The sequence below is a fragment of the Serinus canaria genome, chromosome 1A, assembly GCF_022539315.1.
Source record: "Serinus canaria isolate serCan28SL12 chromosome 1A, serCan2020, whole genome shotgun sequence".
Classification (NCBI taxonomy): domain Eukaryota; kingdom Metazoa; phylum Chordata; class Aves; order Passeriformes; family Fringillidae; genus Serinus; species Serinus canaria.
In genome coordinates, this window is record NC_066314.1 from 29,095,452 (window position 1) to 29,120,535 (window position 25,084).

Here is a 25,084-nt window from a genome sequence, read left to right on the forward strand (position 1 = left end):
AGTTAATCTTGTATCCAATCCTAAAAGACAAAACAAATAACCTTTTTCCATTTTTCCTTTAATTCTTTTATGACCTTTTCTGAAATAACATTTTTAGGTGTCTGGGTTTTGCTGGCTTCTTCTTTTCTCTTAACTAAGGAAAAAGAATTATAAATCTGACCTTCCATGTCTAAGCTCGATAACGTAAGGTTGGTAAAACACTCTTCATGTGATGAAGGTGTTGGAGACCCTGGTCAAACACCAGGCAATTGTTCTTGAATTTCTAGCAGTTTGGTCTAAAATGGATAATAGAAGTCTGCAGAAAGCTTGGTAAGCAATTTTTCTTTTCTTTTTAAATTCTGAAAATAAATATGTCTGCTAAATAAAAACAACATAACTAAACTGAAACAAAATATCCCACAGGAAATATTAAAACCTTCTGGTTAACAGTTCCCCAGAATGCTTCAGAGAAGTCTTAAGTTCCCTGACTCCTCAACCCAACTATTTAATGACCAGCTCTTTCACTGACACATTTACAGAAAGGCTCCTATTATTTAAGATTTCAAAGCATTCATTAGCAAGAGGCACAAGAGTGAAACTTACATTGACATTCCTTGCAGCACTTGCCATCCACATAGGCCAGGGCAGAGTTAAGTGGACAGTCAGCGAGGGGGCAAAGCAAAGCCTCGCACTGCACAGTACCGTTCTAGGAGAACAAAAGGTGCTTAGCTGGCGGTTTGATTTAGCAACAGCAGAGATGTTCTCAAACACAGGAACTCGAAAATCCATTTTTAAATACAATGAACTTTCTAACAACGTCCAAAAAAGATAGTTTAACGTGGGTCTTTTAATAACTGCAAGAACAGAAACCATACCTTCAGAATGTCACACATACAATCTTTTAACATTAATGATGTGCTCTTTGAGATGATAATGATCAATTTTTTTAGAGGCAAATCTATTTGGAGGCACAACACTCTGCCAATCAGCAAAAAACTGACAGATTTCTGTGAAATGACAACTGCATAGAACAATACTCTGCCTTCTGATTTTATGCTAGAGAGAATATATTTCTAAAAAGTAGCAATATTATAGCTGCGAGAAAAATCCAAGACAAAAATATGCAATGAATTTAACACTAAATTCAAAGAATTTTAAACATTTATCAGCCAGATTTGATGCCATAAAATACTAAAAGCAAAATGAACATCCATCCGGAAATATTATCCATCCATCCAGTAAAAAAAATATTAAGCTTAAAGAGACCCACTTAGCCAATTATAGATAGCAGCAAATCAATCTAAGGTACAATACAGACAACAACAACCTTTTCACTGGCTTCTAATGGCCCTTGGATTAAGCATTTAATGAGTTCAAATGGAATGAAAGAGTTTTACATGAATGGACAGCAATACAGACACCCTAGCTTGGTACCTGAAAGGATACTTGCAATCACATCTGGAGTTGTGATACCTTTGGGAATCTTCCATCCATCAAATCTTTTTCATTTGCAATATAACAAAGCTTGCATGTGACCCTGACATTTTACTTTTTATTACTTATTGAGATGGAATCAAAGGCAACCAAAGGAAATCGGGCACAAGGGATCTATTAAATCATTTGCTAAGAAAAAGGCTGTGTTTATATAGACAAAAAGCAAGGAATTCCAGAGAAACTGTTTGCAACTCAGTGCAAGGGAATAACATGCAATCTAAGTATATTCCCTAGCACCTGCATATGGTGACAGGAAATAGAGGAGCTACACATGCTAGTAGTGTAGAAAATATAGGAAAACATATTTATTGATACTATTCCTTAGATTTAGAACAGATTTTAAAGTCCTTTGTTGTTAGTACCTAGCTTAAAACTGAGAGGAAACACTGGAGTTCCTGACTCTCCACTCAAACCATAGCCATACCATGCAAGTGCAGTTCTTACAGCCATCCGTCCAGGACTCAAACTCTCTGTAGGTTGTGCCTTTCATTGTGCAGGTTCTTTCACAGTAGCACTGATCCAACTTGTTCATCCTCTGCTCAGCTTGAGACAACTGTATTTACAGTTCACAAAAATGTTTTGAATTTTTAAGTGCCTTCCACATTAGTAAAAACACAATTCAAACTGTCCCCAGTACACGGATGAGAGAATACATTTAGGAAAACACAATCAGAGACAATTAAACAATTTAATCATGTTGTATTGTTAAATACAACATGATGAAACCACCAGCCGTTCAGAGACAGAAATTGAGAAGTAAGACACAATGCATTTCATCTTTCTTATCATCCTGACACCAGGGACATCATGAAACAAAATGGGCAGGTCAAGATGGGTACAGCTCCTCATTTCTCATCTTTGTATGGGCAAACTGAGCAAGAACCTTGCTCCACATAAAGTACTTGCAGACAGAGGGGCCAAATAAGCTCAGAACCAACATTAGCTATTTTTTCTGCTCTTCAGCGAAGGCATTTTTAACATTAGTGTATCAAAGCAGCTAGGTAACAGCATTCCTGCAGATATCTAAAGAACTGACATTTAAAATCACAGTAGTCTATTTTCACCAGCAGACATGAATGTTTTTGGCATAATATTTTGCAGGAAAGAAAGAAAAAAGTCCTGGTTTGGATTCTTAGTTCCTTGTCTTGCATATATTTTGTCTGAATATGCCTTTGGCAGCTCTGGTCTTGAAAAGTCTTGGTAACTCTTGCTGTAATAAATACAGTTACCTGTTTCATTCTAGGTTTATTGATTTACTAGCCTTATAGGTAGAGTTTGGATATCTATGAGCCCTTTCCTTGCTCAGGGATTTGGATGTTCTTTACTATTAAAATTCATGATTCTATAAAAATATTAAAAGAAGAAAACCCTGTGAACTGAGAATCTGTATGTATAAATTAGGCAGAGGTATATAAAAATGTAAACACACAATGCAGGGATGTTCTGCACACAGCCATATAAGCATGAATAATCTAAAAATACAGCAAATAAAGACTGGCAGTCCTCATTTTTTCTATGAATAGAGTCCTAGTAAACATTACCTTAGCTGATGTTTTTGCCAAAATGTCTTGCAGTTCCATAATTTTCTGCACAAGTCCATGGAAGTCATTACAAGTTGGGCATGCTGGAATAATACAATACATGTTAATAAATTAATTCACAATAGGTTCAATCATGCCAAAGTTGACAAACAATACACTTGAATTCAAGGTTTTAAGAAAGCTTGTAGGACAGAAAGACAGTAAAAAGCACACCTTTCATTTTATGATATAAGAATTAATAGACTTACTGCGATTAAGATCTGGGCACTGAGAAATAAATCCTTGAGGCATGACAAGTAATTGCACATCTTGCATTATGCCCTATGTGTTAGTGGAGAGAAAACAAAAGGATACATTCTTTTTACCTGTCAAAAGTACGTTTTTTCATTCACCATGTAAAACATTAAAACCCACAAAGAAAAACTACCTAATAAAAAAAAATACTTATGAATAAACAGCTTCATGTCTGGACCCAATTCAGCGATAGAAGAATAAGAAGAAATAAAAATAGATAGATGTACAGGCATACTGAATAATTTTTAAAGACATAAGATTAAATGTCAAGACATAATTATGTGGCAAGAGTTTGGTGGGTTTGAATCCATTGTTATTTTTAGTTAGTCACTGAAGAAAAGCTTGCAAATGACCTTTAAAAAGTAATTTGAAAACAGCTGCAGTCTCAGTTACTTAGAAATGTTCTTTTAAATAAAATGCAAATTTTTTACAAGCTATAACTCTAAAATAGATTTGAAGATTAAAGAAACTAGAGTCAAGAGAAACACATTAATGCAAACCCTGAGTTTGTGCTGGTTTTGGCTGGAGAAGAGTTAATTTTCTTCACAGAAAAGCAGCTGGCATGAGGTCGTGTTTTGGATTTGTGCTGGAAACAGTGCTGATAACACTGGGATGTTACAGAAATTACACAACAGCAAGGGCTTTTCTGCTGCTCCTACCACTCCACCAGTGAGGAGGCTGGGGATGAACAAGGAGTTGGGAGACACACAGCCAGGACAGCTGCCCCAGCTGACCAAAGAAGGTCATATTCGAGACAACAGGGCATCATGCACAGCATTTAAAGCTGGGGCAAGAAAGGAAGCAGGGAACATTTGGAGTGGTGGCATTTGCCTCCCCAAGTAACCATTTCAGAGCTTTGCTTTCCTGGGTATGGCTGAACACCTGCTTGCCTGTGGAAAGTGGTGAATGAATTCCTTGTTTTGCTTTGCTTTACCTATTAAACTCTGTCTCAGCTTGCAAAGTGCTGAAAAACTACATGTCTGTTACAACAGCTGCATGTTGTTAAAAACTCAGGGAGATTTCAGCATGAAATTCAGCTATGATGTCTGGAAAGGGATGGTTTCACCCAGAAGAAGAGATCCCATGCTTGCTGGCAGATTTTACATGCTTAATTAAGATATAATTAGTAGCCAGTATGCTGCTCTCCAAAAGCAAAGGCCAAAGAGCAATTTCAAAGCAATCCAAGAGCTGTGTCATGACTACAGAAGCACAAACTGACTGAGCACAAACTGATGACCTCCTGAGATCATCTACTCCAACTTCCCTGCTCGAGCAGGACCAGCTACAGCAGATTGCCTAGGACTGTGTTCAGACAGCTTCTGACTACCTCCATAGTTGTCTTTCTTTGACAAGCCTCACAGTAGAATTGTCTTCTAATGTTGAGAATCTCAGGTGTTTCAGATTTTGCCCATTGCTTCTTGGCCTGTCAGTGGGCCCTAGTGAGAAAAGTCTGGACCCCTTATTTTCATTCCCCTCACATATTTATCCACACTGATGAGAGCCTCCTGAGCCTTCTCTTCTCCAGGCTGAACAATTCCAAATCTCTCAGCCTCTCATCATATGAAAGATGATTCAATCCCTTTAATAATTTATTTCACTCTTTATCTTTCAGAAATGCATACCTTAAAATAACCATGTGCAGTATTCCTCTGTCCCAGCCAAAAGGTTGTACCCAAAGGTAAGTCCATGAAAGGCTTCTCCACAACTCTTTCATAAATTCTGAAAAGGAAGGGGAAAATAGAACCCCAAGTTGTTATCATTTAATTTACTCAGAGCTCAAATATTCCAAATGTGACAACTTCTTATAAAACAACACTTTTTACTTACTTATTGCAGTCCACATGTAAAATCAAGTGAGAGGCACTGATTGCTAAGGAAAGTCTGTGCCATTTATCATCTGCCAAAATGTATGGGAACACTTCTGTGTGGGAGCGATGACTGCCTGAACGATAATGCAACCTGATTTCATTCCGATGACCGCTGCTTTCCAGCTCCAGGTACCTGTACCACAAATGCATCATCATGTCATGAACCATTCTTTTCAGCACAGCAACATTTTACATAAGACATCTTCTCATCATCATGCAAGAACTTTTTAAAAAAAGGAAGAAAAACAAGCAGATACAAAGGCAAAAGTAGAACCTTTTCAGATTTCCACTGCACCTCACTTCTCAGCAACAAATTATAGCAGGTTCAAACTTTTAACACAAGATTCCAAGCCAAATATGTTTTCCTCTAAGAAAACAATTTTCCATAACATAATCTGAATTACACTATTATAAATAATTGCCTTATACAATGAAAGCACAAGGAATACTCTGAAGGCCTGAATGCACAGAAGACAACTCCAAGTTCTGCAATAGGGACATCATTAGTAATTACCAAGGGAAGTAAAGACTGAGACTGAACACTGCTTTGTTGGCTTTTATATGTACTGTTACATCTTCTTTCATTTTCTGTAATAAAATTTCCCCAAATACATACAAAAATCAAGAAATTCTAACTCTTCAGAACAACTTATGTATGTGTACTTATTTGCTTTGTTAAACTACCATGTGTATTTGCAGTGTGGGTGTACACACACATATATACACATCCCTATATGTATACACATCTATATGTAAATATGGATATACGTATATATACAGCAAAAAGCCAGCAGTGCAGCTGTGCTAAGTGAATCTAGCAGATTGCAAACATAAGCTTTGATGGTGAAATTCCAGCCATTCAATTTGAAAAGCACTCCATAACCAAACCCAGTTCTTAGACAGGCTGTCTCTCACATGTTGGACATCCTCTGGGAAGATGCCTAAATAACCGTTTGTCTTTTTAAAGTACTAAATTTCTCATTTTAAAGTTCCCCAAGAAAACGGTTTTTACACAGGAAAGAAAAACAGAAATAGAGATTCTCTAATAATCATATGCAACCTAAAGCTAAAGAGCAGGGAAATAATGGATGAGGTGAGATACACAACTGGGAGAATGGACAATTCATTTTTGTCTATTTTTGTGGCTACATCTGCAATCAGACATGGCAGTGGCTTGTAAGCTGAGTGTGTGTGTGTGTGTTCTTGGGTGATGTCATTTACTTTAACAGACTATCTGTACTAAGGAATAGAAAAGACAATGATTGTGGTTTTGAAGAGTAAAAATGAGACCAAATCAAAACTATCATGTACAATCATCATCCCTAGGAGAAGGCTGGGCTTACTGCACATCCCTGCTTCCTTCAGGGTGTCCCATAGTGGAACATACCTAGCAACAACACACACAAAAAAACCTATGTTTTTTGAAAAAACAGCAAAGGACAATTTCTTCTTCCTCCCCAGTATTAAGAAAGCAGTTAACTAAAGTCAAATACAAATTTTATAATCAATTTATCTCCTCATGCCCAAAAATAATTTTTGCATGGGCAAGAAGTGGAAACTAATTGAAGGCCTGGCTGGAAAAATTGCACAATAATGGCAGGACATCAGACAAGTTAATAACCTTCTTCATAACTCAAGCTTCAAGGATAAAAATAAGTTTACTCTCAACCCAAAAGACAGGGGGAACATTAGAGAACTTGACTCCAACAACTTTTATGTGTCTCCACCCAGCTGCAGAAAATAAATGGAAAACAAAAGGCATGGATATGTTGAAGCATTACTTCCTGGTAGAACTGAGAGCTCTCCTGCATTCCAAGTCAATAGCAGAACTGATGGCAGCACACAAAGGTGCAGGCAGGCAACAAACTACATGACTGGACATACAGTCACCACAGAAGGTATAAAACAAACACTTGTGTTGTCCTTATGCATATAAGATAATGAAACCTCTGCAGGGGAATCATGGATTTTCCAATAAAAAGAAGACATTGCTGCATAAATTTCATGAATTAAGAACTGCTGAGAGAGGATGCTGAATCGATGACGCTGTAATAAGCAAGGAAATTTTCGTACACAAAGCTGCACAGAAACTGTGGACACTTGTGGTTTTGTTTTAATGGTGATTAACACACTGTTTTGACATTCGCAGACAATATCTTTTGTTCTTCCATTTGGTAAACTTAGAAATATAACTACCTTTGAAACGAGAAAACATGCATCAAAATGAAAAGGAAAATAACAACCATTAGGAGAATTATTAGGAGAATCATTTATGGTTTATTAATAATCTGTAGAGGCAGCAGCAAAACACAATTAGAAAAGCAAGTGAAATGACAGCCAAAGCAATACTGCTTTCAGCTTGAACAAATGCCATGATGCTGAAATACAGACGTGAAAGTGAATCATTTCCACTCAATTTTTTTGCAAAATGCTGTGCTTGCTATTCCCCTATTCTACATTTGTTTAACTGCTTGGACTTACATGGCTCTGTCTCAGCCTCGTGAGTTTCAGGAGAGAGGACAAGACTCAGCACTGACAAACAAATATGGGTGAAAATGCAAAGTCTGCGCACAGTGAGGCTTCTTGTTCCTTCTGTGAGGCTGTAACACTTGGGTGCATGGCTCCAAAGGTTTGGAAGAATCTTTCAGAAAATATGCTAAGGATTAACAAACAGACCTGGATTTTAGAAATTCACGTCTGATGATGAAACCACTCTATACTGCTCTGTAGGCTCCAGATTACTAATTATTTGAGAGAAAAAGGAGGGTGCTCTTAACTCCTCAAGGACTTGCTCCTAAAGAAAGAGTAGCTGCATTGTACTGCAGTCTTCTTCTAGCCAAGAATCTCATTACTGAAAAGCTTCAGGAGAACCTCATCAGCTGAATCACTAGCTCCTTGTCCACATCAGCCTAGCCAAGCCCAGTCATTGCAGGGAGAGCAGCAGCCAAAGATATCCCATTTTTAACATCACTGATACTTCTCCCAACAGCTCCAAGGTCTTCTATGCTGCAGAGGCAAACGATTATTGGAGTGAAAAATAAACCACAATGAGAAGCCCAACACAACAGCAGAATCTGAACCTCTCTTTCTAAAATCCATAATCTCTGTGGTGATTTAATCAATACCAGCCTACCTGATTTTAAGTCCCCCCCCCAAAAAAAACACACCCACCTTGGATTTAACTTCACAGGGAGATGATATGCGCTTATGTTTTTCTCTGTTCAACATGCAGAGAAGAAAATGCCAACCTAGAAAAAAAGGTTGCTACTTCTCTGTAGATCACTCTGTATGTGCACAATCATTGCAAAGGCAACAGCCAAGGCCACAGCATCAGATCAGCTGCTCTGCTTGGAAACCCGACAGCCAGTGATCCCCAATGTACTGACTAGGGATGAGCCTGTCTTTGTAAGAGGAAGAAATTTGTTTTGAATGCCCTGGAGGAATCTGGGACAGAAAACAGTGATGTTTGCTCTGCTGCTCAGCACTGATCTATTGTAACTTCTAGGTACTCAGCAGATCTGCTCAGCTGTAGAAGTCTAATGCCCATGCACCATGCACAGGGCATGTGGTCACACCAGCCTAGGCACAACCTGCTCTTTGGGAGGTGACAGACTAGCACAAGGGAGACTCTGGAAGTAAAAGTCAGGATGTAAAGCAAGGAGTTAGAGATTTAGGGGGTGAAACACCAGATGGTCTCAGTGCACACAGTAGCAGTCTTTGAGAAGAGGGAGGAATGGCCATTCCAGCTAACAGGCAGTGCTGGCAACACCAGGTCTTTGATGGCTCACTTGTTCATTTGGCATCCTTTCTCACACAGCAAATGCACATCCTTACTCCAGGCAACTAACTATTTCAACTTCCACTTACAGCATGTAGACAAATATTTCAGAAGCTAAAGGCAAAATATCATGTCTGCTGCTTATGAATTTATTACAGGGTGGTGGTATTTTTTAACTTTTCCTACTCACATTTATAGGCATAATGCTAAAATATTTCTTCATGTCTCTTTGACCTACACTAAAAAAAGAGGAAAATCAATAAAACTAAAATCCTTATTTCCATGCTTAAAAAATCTTTATCTGAAGATTTTTTGCTATCAAAGCTCTTCCTTTTTTGTTAGGCTTAATTACACAAAACATTTAAAAAGTAAAAGGAGGTCCTACACAGTAGACCTCATTGCACAATAGCAGCAAGCAATTCTGCTAGGTGTAGATTATGAAGATATAAAAGCAACTCATGCAGCACCACTACCACATTCAGCAATGCCTTATTTGTTATTTTCTGTGGTATCATGACTGGGTGGTCAGGAGTGTGAGCTTTATTTTTGCTATGTTTCAGAACACTTTATTTGGAAGTAACACTAAGTGTCCTGAAACATTAACTACAAGTTTTTATTTCTTAGTGCATCCCCTAGAACAACATGGCATCAAAATATCCCCAGACAGATTATAATTTTTTTCAACCTAAATGATTCTATGGTTATATGAAAAGCCAAGTGGCAGCTTCATTTTACCTGTAAGAATTTAGTTCCCACCTCTCACACTACTGCTTGATCTTACTGGTTTTGTCTTTTTCCATCTAGAGCTCTACCCAGACAAGAGAAGACTGGAATTTTTATCAGGGAATTATTAGTTTAAAAATTGTCTTTGCTTTTCTGGATAAGTTGTAGCCCTTGGTGCAAGTGCACAATTGGCAGAAAAGCCAACAATTCAATTTCTGACACTTCCTTTTGCTGAATGCAGTTTTAAAGCCAGACTGTAATTTTCTGACTTAGGGCATTTTTGTTCAAAAACATTGATCCATTCATTAAAACCAAATCTTTTGACAGAAACAAACATTCTCACAGCAAAGCTTGCGGGGTCTAGGATGACATGCTTGCTAAAATGGGAAAGTGAGAGAGAGAGCAAATATAAGATTCGCTGGAAGACTTTCTCAAATATCTTTAATGCCATGTTTATTACTTATATGAAAGCAGAAATCCCAAGTGAAGAGAGCTAAAAAATTAGAAGAGGGTGTTATCCCTATCGACACAGATTTTATAAATGGCAGGACAGCAAAACCATCCTCTCAAATTTTCATTATAAATCTGGTGCTCCACTTCAACTCATATCCAGCTTGGTGATCTCTTACACTTTTTCCCTGAAACTGGTGGGCTTTTCCCCACTGGCTGGTGGGAACAGGCCTGGGCCAATGCTGCTTCACAGATTGCCCTGACATCACCTGCAAAGGTACTAACTGCAGGAGACAAAAGCATGCCAAGGAAGATGCTAACAATTATGTAAAATGGACCAGCAGTGGGCCAGTGCTCCAGCCTGGACACTGTTTGGTTTACTAGCAAGCCCTTGCCAGGCACTGCCAACAAATCTGCATCAGCACTGCATCACGAGGAGAGAAATAAAAAAAGAATGGCATTCCTCAGGACACTTGTTTAAGGTTGGGAAAAAAAAAACCAAAACCCAAGTTCAAGCTCGTGCTCCTAATCAGGCAGAGCAGAGATTAACTGTGTGAGGAAAATGTCTCTGAAGCACCCCAGCCAGACACTGACTGATCATTCTGGCATTTACATCTCTCTTGTTTATTTTCTCCCACCACAAAAACAATCAAGCACTTCAGCTTTGTTTCAGCACAGCACTGCTCCTTGCTCTGGACACATATGGAGAACAGCTGTGGAGGAGGAAGGTGCATCCTGATGTGCTCAGGTGATGGAGCCCAGTGCTGGGACATGCATGGAGGAACACCCTCCTTGTTGGGATGTCCATGGGAGAAAACAGCCAGGCAGAGATACCAGCAGGGCAGAGAGGCATCATCCACACACATTCACCTGCACAGCTTCCCTCCACTCAGAAAGAAGCACAAGGCAGCAGCTAGGAAAGTGAGATTGCAGTACCCTGATGTAGAAGTGGAAGTTAAGAAATAAACATGTGAGGCTGTTCAAATCCTTCCCATCACTGTGCCACTCAGTGTCTGTGCCCAATTCAAACTAATAAAGCAGGTGGGGAAAAACATGTCAGTAACAGAATCAACTCCTTGCAGCCCCTCATCTGATTTCAGTGGGACTGCTGTGGTCTGGAAGCCTTTGCTTTGGAAGGCTTTGAAGTCAAGACCCTGCCTCTCACCTGAGAGAGCTCTTTGCTTACCTCCCAAATTCTGAGGTCAACCAAATCAGGGAGGCATAACCTTGCCTCAAACCCCCACTGCAGTCTACACAGCTTCTGCTGGGTTCAGTCTGTGATCTGAGAGCCCATGGCCATCATAAGAGCAAGATCCTCCAGCCCATCCAATGTTACTGCTGATGACAAGGCAAGGCTCCCAGCTGGCCTTTCCACAACTCTTATGGGAGCTTAGGAGCCAGAAGCAGGAACTGAGGTCTCACCAAGTTCTTCAAAGCACTCCAAGGAAAGCTGGTCTTGCAAAAGGTGTTGGCTTGGTCTTGGAAAAATTCAACCCCAATATTACAGCACATTGCCTATGCCATTCCTATTTGAGCCATGGGTATGAAATCAAATTCCCAAATTTAAGAAATAATTCTGAAACACTAATTCATGTCTTGAGCAGTTGGTCTCATTCCTCTCATCTCTCTCATTAACTGCATTTATCAATATATAATATAGAATCTATTTTGTTCTCACTAATATACAGTCCCAGGAATACGAATCTTGCCTGCCTGAAACTTCCTCTTCTACTAAAAAAATCAACAAGGCAGAACATTCTCAACTCAAACACTGTAAAAACAAATGGCATAAACCATGCCTCTCATTCCCTTTTCTTGACAAATTTTCTCTAAGGAGACCAAGAGGACTGCAAATACAATAAAGAACTTTGCAGCAGATGTATTAGTAAAAGAAAAAGGCAGTTTCAACATAACTGTTTTTATTTCCTACCCCAAAAGAATACAGATTTCTCCATTATTTGTTTGCTCATAGAAAGCCTTATAAACAACATAGGAAGAATAACACAATCTGTCAAAACTCACATTTCAGCTATTTCAGTGAGGGTTTTCAACATCATAGGAAGAAACAAATCTTCTGTCTCTTATCTAAGAAGGCCTGTCACTAATCTCAATTCCACAGGTTCCACATGCATATAAGCATTCTATAAGAATGCTCTCAAACTATTCACCCTGGATTAGCTGGCACTGCAATGATTTACACTGGGCAGGCTGGCCTCACTGATTTAACAAAAAGTTATGGAACAGTTAGGTGCATGAACTACAGGAACTCACATCCTACTGCCAATATTTTTCTTTTTTTTTTTTTTTTTTTTTGGTCAGAGTATAAACTAACCTGAAGCAAAAAAACCTAAATCCAAGGAAGAGTGACATGGCATCGATCAATTTTATGATAATCTTTATAGCCAACACTCAAAGAAACAAGTCATTCCTAACACCATGAAGGCATTAAACAGAGTGTAACACAAAATAGCTGCTTTACAAATATTTCCATCCAACCCCATACTCAGGGATAGAAGTTAAATCTCCCAAACCAATGCAAACAAGGAACTTTTTTCTTTTGGGATAAAGAGCCTGGTCAAGCTGTCAGTGTCTACAGAGAGAATCCTTTGTCCCCCAGAATCTTCTCACGCACTGGAAAGGCAGTGAATGAATGAATGAATAAATGAATGAATGAATGAATGAATGAATGAATGAATGAATGAATGAATGAATGAATGAATGAAAATACCTTTTTTTTGACACCTTTGATGAAACATGCAAACTGCATCAAAAGAATAGAATAGAAGAATGACACCAGAGAAGTTTAAAATCACTACAGGAATTCCAAAGCAATTTACTGTTACAAACAAATTCCAGTGAGTTCATAATTATTATCAGACCAGTAAGAAACAGAAACTGAGATTTAATACAAAAAAAAACCAAATACAGAACACTACCTTCTCTCTTCCAACAAAGAACATCATGGAGTGTTCTAAAAAGAAGAAATAACCTACTAGCTCTTTTGGCACAGGGAACAGCCATATACAGCTTTAACATTTGAAAATTAATCCCATATTACCTAACATCTGCTTTGCAATTATTGGCTTAAGTGGTGAATATTGGCTTAAGTGCTAAATACTGAAAGCTTTTCTCAGTGCAAGAGTTCTTCAGCAGATTTTGTGGTGTCAGAGAGGACACTTCTCACTGCAGTCCAGAAATACTGACATTCATACATCAAAAGCAGGGAACGTACAGTTCCACCTCTATTTTAATACAATGGTCAAAGGAGAGAACAAAATTCATGCATCGGGAATTCACCTCTGGCAACTTATCTCCTTGTAGCATAAATCAGTATACAAGAGAAAATGTCACAGCTAAGTTCCTCCTACATCCTGAAAGAGGTCTGAAACTGCTGCACAGTACAGCCCATTTGACTGCAGATAATCACAAGACACCAACTGCTGTGAAAACAAATGCTAAGGAAGGCAGAAATTGAATAAATTAGTAGAGATACAAATTAAGTGTAGGAAATGCCTGTCCATAATATACTATTGATTTCAGTTCTCTGTTGCAGGATATAAAAAGCACTAACCAAAGGAAAGGCTTGTTAAACTACCAGCTAGCAGTTTCATCCTTTAAGGGCCTAATATGCAGTATCTCAAGAGATATGAATGTAAGATTAGTTACATAAACCCATCCAACCACTAAGGGAGGAAAAAGCTTTATTATCATCAGCTCCACTGTTGATGATTAAATGAAAATATATGATGGAACAGCAAGACCAAACATATATTACAACCCCATCACAGAGTAAAATCATCTCTCTGCTGACTCTTCCATCAAGAAGAAGGTGAGACAAATTCAGAAGTGAGGAGGATAATACAGATTAAACTGAGAGATGAAGCACAGAGCAATCAGTGTTTAACAGTGTTTCTACTCAGACTTTAGGTATCCCTCAATTAACACAATTAAAAATATTTGCCTTGTTACCATGAAGTATAACACATTTTAGGCAGGGCACTGTCTGTGGTCAAGGCAAAGCCCAGAAGCCAAGAAGACATTTATAACTTCTATCTTTCAGACATATGCCATATAAATCTGCCATATCTAAAAGGTGTGTTCAGCTGCTTGAAATTCATCTGAACAATTGCTGATATGTAATTTGAATTCCCTGATACCGCAAGAATTTTTTCTGAAATTATCACCTCCACATGGTGCCCAAAACTACCACTGCCTGAACTCCTTGGCTTTTCTAATCAGTTGGGAAAAAGCAGTGTCTGTGGAAATGTATGAGCAAGTTAGGAAAGGACAGTTATAAGTATTGTTTCAGATTCTTTCACTTTAAGATTCATTTTAAAATATTTTAATACATTAAATACTACAGAAATGCATTATCATTGCAAGAGGGGAAGTCAGCTTTGATACTCCATTAGGAAAAGAACAAAGCAGTTAAGTGAGTATGAAAAGATTACTATATTTTCAGTAGATCATTTCAGGAGCATCCTTTTGTGATGACAGCAACAGCCCAGCCTCAGCAAATGCCCAAGCCTGAGACTTACATGGAGAACTTCAATATCTCTCTGATAGCCCAAGGACAGCATTCAAGACATGACATTAGAAGGGAAACTTTGTGAGACCAGCCCTGTCAACTTCTTAAGATGCAAAGCCTTAAATAGTTGCACGACCATGTCTCAGTGGAAGTATTCATTTTTTATGATTCTCAAAAGGGAGCCAGCAAAAAGGAACAAAAATAACAACTACATAAAACTAGACAACACAGACTGATTCAGTCAACTCTGAATCACATAAACTATTTTAAGCTTATAAACAAAATTATAAATTTAAAAAAAACCCTGCAATCTAGAAAATGCCCTCAATGTAAATTCACATAATTTGCACCAACATCCCTAGATCCATGCAAAGAGAGGATGAGTTTTTACTGATTTATTTTCAAAACTACAAAGTATTAATAAATGCACCTTTTCCCACTTCTTAAACATTTTTATTTTCTTGTACCATAGAAATGGTTTTACCCTAGAACCATTAGTTGCCATGAAAAGGTACTTGTGTGATAACTAATTACATCCTTCAGTTACTGCCACCTTCAGCCTTCCTCACCCTCATTCAGCTCCTCACTGTAGAAGTGTCAGAGCTAGTACTGACCTCTGCAAACTGAACTGCAAGGCAGCAGTTCAATGCTAGTGCAACTTTTTTTACATCAGTGTGACAAAAGGCTGAAGCTAGTGCAAAGCTAGTGCCAGTCAGGTCTGGCATTGCTGCTTTTCCCACTGACTGCTGTGACAGAGACTTCAAATGAAGTTAAGAACTAAAAGAACAGGTACAGCCAAATCCCTGGTCAGAGGTGGGCAAGGTCAGAGATGGAGATCCAGCACTAAAGAAGCAGCTATTGAATATAAGCCATCCAAATGCTTCCTTTTAACATCTACTTTCTCTTGTCTTTATTGTCATTCATCATAAAAGAACACTAAAGCCATAAGAGAAACCACACCAGATGCTTGTCTGGTTGCAGGATTACCCACACCTAGGTCAGCCCTCATTTCAGCACAGTTAAACTGAACAAACCCTACTCTGACACACAGACATTTCTCCATACACCTAAGCACAGAAGAGACCTGAATGTGTTTATTAAAAGCCTAAGGGCACATCTAAAGCCATCCAGGAGGCATTCAACTACCCCTTTATAAGCCTGAAGCTGCTTTTATAAACCTGGCATAATGATCTTTGGGAATGTTCTCCTTCTTGTTTGTTTTGTGGTTTGTAGTTTGGTTGGTCTTTTTGTTTGTTTTTACAAAGGGCTAAACTGCACAACTTGGGGCCTCTTCTGCAGAAACTGACTTGAGCATCTTCCCAATGAAAACTTGTACACTCACATAAAAGAAACAGACATTTTGCTGTGCTTAGAAAGAATTATGGGATGGTACACAAAAAAATAAAAATAACTAGGACCCTAAAGCAGAGCTCACCTGTTTCTCATGCTAATGACTGTTTAGAAAGTGCACATTTGAAAACTCCTTTTTATTCTGTCAGAGAATGATATCTTTAATAGCTATTACTCAAACATATATACAAAAAGTATCTATCTTATTTCTCTAGCAGTCTTTATTCTATCAAAAGGATAATCCTTAAATGTTATGTGTCACTCACTTCAGTTTTTTAAGGCTGACAACATTTTGAGTAAAGTGCTCTGCCATTCATGGAAAGATGTAAACCCATAACTGTTAACTTATAACCATTAGACTTTTTTTTCTTTTTTAAGCCTAGTTGCATTGTTGAAAACAATGAAGAGGTGGACTTATGGGCCAGGCATTGCCAGTCAGTGTAGCTATAATGACAAGACAGTTTTACACCAGCTGAGAATCTGGTCCTTGTGGTTATGAACAACAGCAGGGATTTCCAAGCCCTTGGTGGTAAGAGACATGTCAAGAAAAACCCCTGTTGTCCCTCCCCTGTGACTTTTTACAAATCTGCACTATGTACCTATACAAACACTATAAATATTTACAAATTATCAGCTACACAAAAATTTTGTTCTAGTTTATGTTCAATTTTCTATGCATGAATTCATATACTTTCATTAGTCAGCAGACAGGTATAAGTACTTACCTGTGATCTAAATGATGAATAGAGAGAATAACCCCTGAATTCAAATGGGCTTGTTTTAAGGTCACCAAGATTGTGAATTCACATTTATTTCTTAACTTCTGAAAAAATATTTCAGCTGTTTCTGGAGATGCCTTCACATTTCTTGAAGTATCTAAAATAAAAATGAGACGAAAAAACACTCAGTATAAAATCTTACTTTTCTTTCTCATTCAAATAGCTTACAAAATAACAGGCTATTTCTAGAAGCACAATTGGACTGGCAAAAGCAAGGATCAAAATACTTAAAACATTAGTTTTGCATGCAATGGGAGCCATTTAAATGAAAGAGAACATATTTTCTAGGACACCTATCCTGTTCTGGGGAGGGGTGGTGTTTTGTTTTCATCCAGGGTATAACCCTTACTTTCTTCAGGGGTGGCCAGATGGTAGCTTTAATATCCCACCCAAAGCTTGGGCTCACTAGCAGTGAAGCACAGTGACAACACTAGACATGAGCCTAAACCCTGACACATGACCTGAGCAACTTCTTAATGACTTCTAAAAGATGTTATTCCTAATAGCATAAATACATAAATAAACAAATTAATTTTTAAAAACCAAAACAACAAACCATTTACCCAATTTTAAGTAATAGTTTAAAAATTGACTAAATTTCAAAACATTTTATCACTAATTAATTGCTCTATACTCCATTTGGGTGGCATTTTCCTGCTGCTTCTTGCACAGGATGTCATGAACATTTGCTCAAATAATGGCACACATATACAATAAATACTTTACTTTTAAAAACCCACAAAAAGCCCAGACTGATGCAATATTTCTGCTGAATTTGCACATAACATGCATAGAAAATAAAAAAGGCCCAAACTTAAAACTTCTAGAGAGAATTTAAAAATAAGATGTCAAGTGCTAGAAAAATAATTCCTAATCTCCAGAACGCATTATACCAGAAAAAAAATTAATATACATTTTTAATGCATAAAATCAATTCATTAGCATGTGCAATCACCTGGTTAAGAACTAAATCAGTTCACAAGATTCTTGTCACAGCAATTTGACCATTCTGCTCTACATGGGGACACTAACTCAGGAGAAGCAGTCCAGAGCTAAAAGCAATAGAACTGGTGATTTTCTTTCTTTCCAGCAGCACTGGAGCTGAGCTCTCAAGTACACCACTCTCAGCTTACACTATTCTTAAAACAGTTTAACTCTTTAAGCTGGACCCATGAAGATGCTGCTCTCCATTAACAGAAACAGTTTATTTTGGTTTATGGATCAGGAATATTTAAATAACTGTTTAGGAAATGCATCAATCTGTGCAACTGTGAAGTCCTAACCAAGCTTCTGAACAGTGTCACCCAGCTGAATTTCATTTGTTTTACACAAAGGGGAACCCCAAAAAAAAAAAAAAAGGAAGAAGCTAATTTCAACCAAATTCCTATTATAGTCTCAACTGAAGGAAAAGTACATGCTTTAGACCCTTACCCTTAAAGAAGGCCAGCCCATACACTTATAAATATTCCCCCCTTCCACTGGCCCTTTTATTCTAACTGGAGCTACTGGGATACAAACACTGCACTACAGGTGGCCTGTGCTCTAGCAAGGAAACAAACTCTCACCATCACATGGATCTCTCCAGAGCCACCCCAATCCTCATCACTGTGTGAGAGGCAGGGGAAACACAGAGCTGCCACAACACCCACAAGACAGGAATAATTTATTAGGTCTCTTCATGTCACCCTGATTCATTACCTGATCACTACACTGGATGAGAATTGTCCATCCTTTATTCTATAAAACCTTATCTGGGTACCCTATTCATTGAGGCCTCAGATAACCTTCTTTTACACAGACAATAGCAGCAAGACCTGATGGCATCATGCTGGCAGCCTAAATACTAAGGTTACCATCACACTAACTGCTGGAGTGTTACACTGCCAAAACACATGGCCATTCAGCTTTGGTATTGCAAATAGGTCAGATTATACTTGCTGCTCAGAACAGCTACACAGCCTTTTGAATTATTACTACTCTTATGAAGCACAACATTCTTTGCTCAGGGCAGGCACCAGGTGGATTTCTTAAAATCAAGATGACTGAAAGGTCCTTGATCTGTCAGATCCATTCTTTTCACACTAACACAGGAGTGCAAATCCCTCCTTCCAATTGCCTTTGAACACTAGCAGTAGGTGCTTGATAGATCACCTGCTGTGCTCAATAAATATTGCTTCAGGCTTCTTCTTGATATTTGTCTCCTAGTAATCAGTTTAAGACCCAACAAAAATACTTTACTGGAACTGGGCTTCTTCCATAATAGCTTGGAAAAATCACACTGTATATCTCAGACAATAATTTGCAGTTTCTCAATAGTTACATAAAAACCTCATACTGCAAACATTTCTAATACACAAATCCAGTGGCATAATCTTTTTTTCAATTAAAGTGCAAAAATAAGGAGAGAATTATTAGTTTGATTGAGAAATTTGTCTCTAACCACAATACACATATTTTGGATTTATTTTCCTAGAATGTTGCATGTGTTTGGTTTGTCCACAACAATTTACAAATCCATAGTGTCATCACTCCATCTTTAACTTACAGAAAAATGAAAGTGACAATTAAAGAAACAAAAATCCAAACTCAAAGCATGTCTCACTCCTTGTTCAGGCTGGACCCTTAAAGAGCTAACACTGCAAAGCAGCCTGAAAGCCCAGTGAAGAAAACCACTGACCATAAGACCTGCAGGAACTCAGCCCTTCTGAAGACAACCTTAGCAGCTGCCTGTGCTCCCAAAAATCCTCACTGTTAGGACTGATCCAGTCCTAACTGATCCAGCCATGCCTCCTCCTCCTCCTCCAAAAAAAAAAAAAATCCATACACAGCACCAGTAACATACTAAATGGCCTGTCCTAAGTCTTTCCACACACTGTGGAAAGACTTAGGACAAGCCATTGGCTACCACTAATTTCCAGTCCACAATAAAAGAAAACAGTTTTTAAATGGAATGAGTACCTTTTCCTAGCAAAGAGTGTGGTCTCAAATTTTTGAAGAGCATCGAAAAGTACACATATAGAATGAACTGAACTATAAAACAAATTCCTGCAGAATACTCTTTGAAGGAGGCTTTCTAACTAATTGAGCTCCACAGTTTGTTTCATGTGCACATAATCAGCTTCTAATAGCAGCATCTATAAATTATTCCCTTATCTGACTGTAGCTCTGCTGAACTATCCAAATTAAATTCTAGTGGTTTGTGAGAAGGAGAGCTGAAGGCTAAAATGAGGCTGAAAAATATAATTGGCTCAATTTTGTTTCAATTTCCTACACTAGGAGGGATGAGTGTCACAAGCATATATTCACATCCTGTCACTTTCCCATATTCAAGTTTTTTGGTTAATATTTTCTTAACTAGGATTTCACACAGCCTTCAAAGGGCAACTTTTTACTTCAATATGGTTCTTTTATTTAGATAACAAATATAAACTAAGCTGCACCCAGACAACCAGGCAGCATTCAAAGCCAATCCAATAGCAAGATCTTCACAAGGCTGACAGCACTGCAGGATTTTAAGTGAAGCACAGTGCATTCAAATTCAGGAGTTGCATTCCTCTAATGAAAAATGAAGATATAAAGAAGTAAAACAACCTTTATTAGACTAAAGCCTTGCTAGACGTGATATGCATTAAATCCTTCCATAGAAAGGCTGGTTGTTTTGCTATTTAAACTGATATATACCATCAGCTCATAAAACATTTTGAGCTACTTTACCTATAATTTTTTCTATTCCTTTCTCAAAGATTCCCAGTTGTTTTAGAGAGAACAGCAAAAAAAGCAGCAGTAGTTTTCAAAACCTACATGAACCTTAGTTGGATTTTACAAGTCTGTAGGAAGGAGCTCTGCAAGAGTCTGGGGGAAGGTGTTGCAGTTCCATCTGCAAATCTGAAGTTTAAAAGTACAAGATACAGGGCAAACACTACCCCTGCAAGACTCCCACTGAGGCCATTCCCAAAGGGTGTCCCTACATTACAGAGCCCAGGAGCACCGCCCAGCTCCCAAACCTGGGTGAACCCTAGGGCTGCAATCAAAATGTATGTCAGGATACAGCCAGGTACACCCAGACCTCTGTGCACCCAAGGGCCCCCTGTAAACTGGATCCAACCTGATCTCCCCAGAACAAACACTCACAAATGCCAGGAACAAGGACTCTAGTAATTCATTTCCCCAGTGGCATGATCAGAGCCTTGGGATGCCGCACAGACTGTTTAGGGACATAGCCCACAAACTGCCCTTGTGGTTTGGACACCCCCATGGTGTGGTGTTTCTGCCTTCTTATTTCCACTAAAGAAATGCTTCAGCAAGAATTCATGCAGATAGAAATGCAGCAGATGAGAAGGAGAAAAGGAAGAGGGCAAAATGCTCTTCAGCTGAAACGAAACAATCGAAACGAAAACTGACTTGAAGCCAAATCATTAAATCAAATAAAAACAAGGGGGAAAATGTCACAGTTTGTTCTTGCAGCATTTGGGGAGGTTCCAACTGCCTTTGCTTTGTAGCTTCCTCTGTTCTGAATGTCAGCTACAGCTTTGGTGTGTCATCCAGCAAGGGCTTTCCTCCAGCTCAAACCATATGCGAAGTCCCACAAGTCGCAATGGACTGACACTATAGACTAGAAGACCTGTTTCTGAACACATTTTTCCCCAATTACATTGGCTTTTCACACTTACATCCTTCAAAAACAGTAATCATATCACTCCTGGACAAAACTCTGGCTCACCTATGTGCTACATACTTTGATATTTAAAGTCATTGTGGCGCAGCTGAGAACAAATCCACTGTGGGACAAAAGGAGGGAAGGTACTGAGAGCCTGGACAACTAGGCTTGAATTAGGACAACTAGGATAGACTTTGCAAATCCATGACTGTCTGTGGAAAATGGCAGTCATAATATGACACATATTCCCTGAGAGCTGACAATATTACCACGGAAATCTGCCTAGAAGCACTCTGCAAGAGATGATACAAAACAGGTTTGGGGATGATTATACTAGTGGCTGGGTTAAGCCTCTTACATGCCAACCAGCTGCTTCTAGAACCCAAGGCAAGTCAGATGGGACCGAACCATTCTGCGATGGATTCGGTACCACAGCTCTCTCCATCTCAGTCTTAACCTGCCAGAGCACAATGCTAACACATTTAGACATCTTGCGTCTTTTCTTGGGCTGTTGTCCCTTCAGCAAAGAGGGAATTTGCACCAGGATTACAAGTGGGAATCATCTCCTGTAATGTAAATCATTTCCCAGCTGCACTGCAAAAAGTTAGGCATGCTCTTCCAAAAATGTCAGGTCCATGGACATGGATTTCATGACTTTTGGACTCAGTAGGCAAAAAGTAAATAAAAGATAAATAGTTTACAGAACAGGTTCTAGTGACTGTCTCTGCAATAGCATATTTCTGACAATTTTCCAATCCTTTGGCAAATGACAGGGTAAGAAACCTAACCGCAGGCAAAGCTGAACTTAGAACATGTAGGACTCCAGATTAGAAGCCTGTATTCTCAGCACAGGAGGCTGAAACAGCTGATTTGCTAACACGAAATACAGATCCTGCCACACTAGCAGCTCCTATCAAACTGCCACAGGAAATGAGAATGTGCTTTCCTGAACATTTCTGAAAATAATTTTAGAAATGTATAGATCAGCACACAGGGAAGCACCACACCTACAAAAGTATTATCAGGAATTTTTAAAGGCATACATGATACAGAAAACTTCTGTTCCTTGTACACCAGAAATACTATCCCTTTCACAGCAACCATCATCATGCAAGATACTATCACCAGGTGAGAAGGTGCTACTCAGTGGGGACCTAGGACAGGACAGCAAAATAATGAAGATAAAAGACTTCTGTTCTTGTTACTGAAATTCACTCCTAGGAAATTAAAATGTGAGCTGCACAGTCTGCTCTGCACCATGTATTTATCACTGTAGTGCTTTCTGGTGATTTATAGGTTCCAGGTTATCAATTACAAGATGCAGCAGCTTTTTTGATTACCAGTTTTTCCTAGCCTATACTCCAGCACTATCCTTAAATCCTTTTAAAGTTTTGAAGATGCACTCCCTCATAGGTAGAATCACATACTAAGAATTATGTTGTTTAAGTTTCTCACAGCCAATACTACTGGAGGTTCCAGCTATATTTAAAAGGTTGCAGCTACTATAGATTTATAAATATACATGTGTATATAAACATGAACTCCCTTTAGGCACAAAACAGCTTTCTAGAAGCTGCTTTGAGAACACCTTGAAACCTGTGGAGAAAATCAAGCCTGCCTTGTTTTCCTTGCAGCTGCCATCTGTGGCATATGCACCTAGTTATGCTTGGTTGCATACTGTCACATGAGCACTTTGTGTCAAAGTGACCTAACAACAAACAAAAATATCACATCAAGAAATGCTGTTAACACTGGGATGTTGAAGAGCAGAAGAAAAACAATGCATTGTCTTCCAGCCCTACCAATACTGTAATAAGGGCATGACACACATGAGAACTGCTAACAGACTGACTTTATTTTCATTGCATAGCATGGCTGGGATTTTAACAGTTATAAATTCACAGCAAAAGGGGAGGACAGGAGGAGGAGAAGGAAATAGTGTTGCCAGCCTTTTCCAAATGAAAGGCAGGCTACTAAAGGTAAACAAAGCCCAATCAATTAAAAGCAATAAAGTACAAACTTAATGGCAATAATAAATCATGCAAGCAGATTATGCTAGATGTAGATCAAGCTGCATCACATGCCCTACCCTTCTCTCTGAAGATATGACACAACTCAAATTCTCAAATAATCATATTCCTATCATACAATGACAGACTTTATAAGATCAGCACCCACCATGGCACCTCTGAATTAGGATCATGCTTGGTGTAGGCAATCCAGTCCCCTCTCAGGAACACACCACATCTCCCCCTCACTTGGTTCTCACTGTGCAAGTGTGAGTAAGACTTACTCATATTCTGTGCTCAGTCACTTTCTCTAAAAACCTCCTTTTGTTGTGACGAGTGTGCTGTTCCTGAGGACCTCACTCCTCATGCCTGTGTTTCACAGATTCATTTAGGCTGGAAAGGACCTCTTGAGATCATCTAGCCCAACTGCAGTCATTTGTGGATGACCTAGAAGGGTTACCTTTTTTCTCCATGAAAAACCTGTTTCTCCCTCTTGGTAGTGATTTGGATCTCTCATCCCAGTTTTCCTTCATCCCTGGCTTTCTAGGGTATAACTGGCTTTTGCCCACATTAGGGTTAACTGCCTTCAGCTAACAGAAGCTATCTTTTAAGAATTTAAGTGCTGATTTCTTTTCACACAACACAATGGTGACCTTAAGAAAGCATTAATATGAGATCATTTTGTAGATGACCACAACCATGCAGTCTGCATGAAAGATTAACTTCTGACACAAGCTTTTTATTTGTGTCCGTGGCCAACAGCCACAGACACAGATAAAAAGCACCAAAAAACTCAAACCTGTATCCTATCAGCAAAAATAGAGCAAGCAGGGCAGGGGGAGGGAGGCTACCAGAGGAAAAAAATTATCTGAATACAGACACATCCAACACCTCTGTTGTTAGCCACAGTCTCCAGCAGCAGACTGAGCAAACAGCTCAGATGGGGGAAGAAGGCTGAACTGTACTGAACTGTAAATAGAATTCAAGCACTAGCAGAAACAGGAAGTGGCAGAGAGACCACACCTGAGGGTAGAGGTAGGACACCAATGCCACCAACCATACTGGCATACTTGGAAAAATCTCTACTCACAGGATACCTGTTTTGATGCCAGAAAAATGAAAGAAAAGAAGATTTTGAACTGGAAACGTCAAAGAGGAGAGATAAGAAGGAATACCTTATACACAACTCAGGTCTAAGCAGGGCAGACAGGTAGAAAATAGATGGAAGGCTCAAGCCAACCTTTACCAGAGATTTCAAGAAAGCTGGGAAAGACAAGTTCAGGTTCTGCAGAAGTTCTTATTTAAGTCAGGTATTAACTGAGTCCATGCTTCTGTGAATGTGCCCACTAGCCCTGAAGAATCAGCCACAGGCTTAAACTCATGCTCAATGTATAAGCTTGGATGAGTTAAAATTATAAAATGTTTCCAGGCTCTAATTTGCTCTTGTAGGCTTATTTTAGCTCAGCATCATCAAAATATATGTAAGTGCACCACAGAACAAGTTTTGGGAGAATACAAAGGTGCTGTTTTGGTAATTGTGAACCAGGTGTTTGATGCTACTTTGTGTCTTTGAAAAACTCTCCCTATCCCGATCAATTTCACCAACACTCCCACTCTCCAGAGTACAGAAAGAC

At 38.8% G+C, this 25,084-nt stretch overlaps 1 protein-coding gene across 1 annotated transcript in view; it reads right to left on the reverse strand.

Moving 5' to 3' along the window:
* Window positions 1–25,084, reverse strand: part of NELL2 (neural EGFL like 2) — a 134,453-nt gene that overhangs the window by 99,389 nt on the left and 9,980 nt on the right. The window contains exons 3-9 of the mRNA XM_009095034.4: window positions 16,731–16,881; window positions 5,136–5,309; window positions 4,931–5,027; window positions 3,263–3,335; window positions 3,015–3,097; window positions 1,898–2,026; window positions 583–685 (exon numbers count right to left, since the gene is read on the reverse strand). Coding sequence (XP_009093282.1) covers window positions 583–685; window positions 1,898–2,026; window positions 3,015–3,097; window positions 3,263–3,335; window positions 4,931–5,027; window positions 5,136–5,309; window positions 16,731–16,881 — 810 coding nt within the window. The remainder of the gene's footprint in view (window positions 1–582; window positions 686–1,897; window positions 2,027–3,014; window positions 3,098–3,262; window positions 3,336–4,930; window positions 5,028–5,135; window positions 5,310–16,730; window positions 16,882–25,084) is intronic.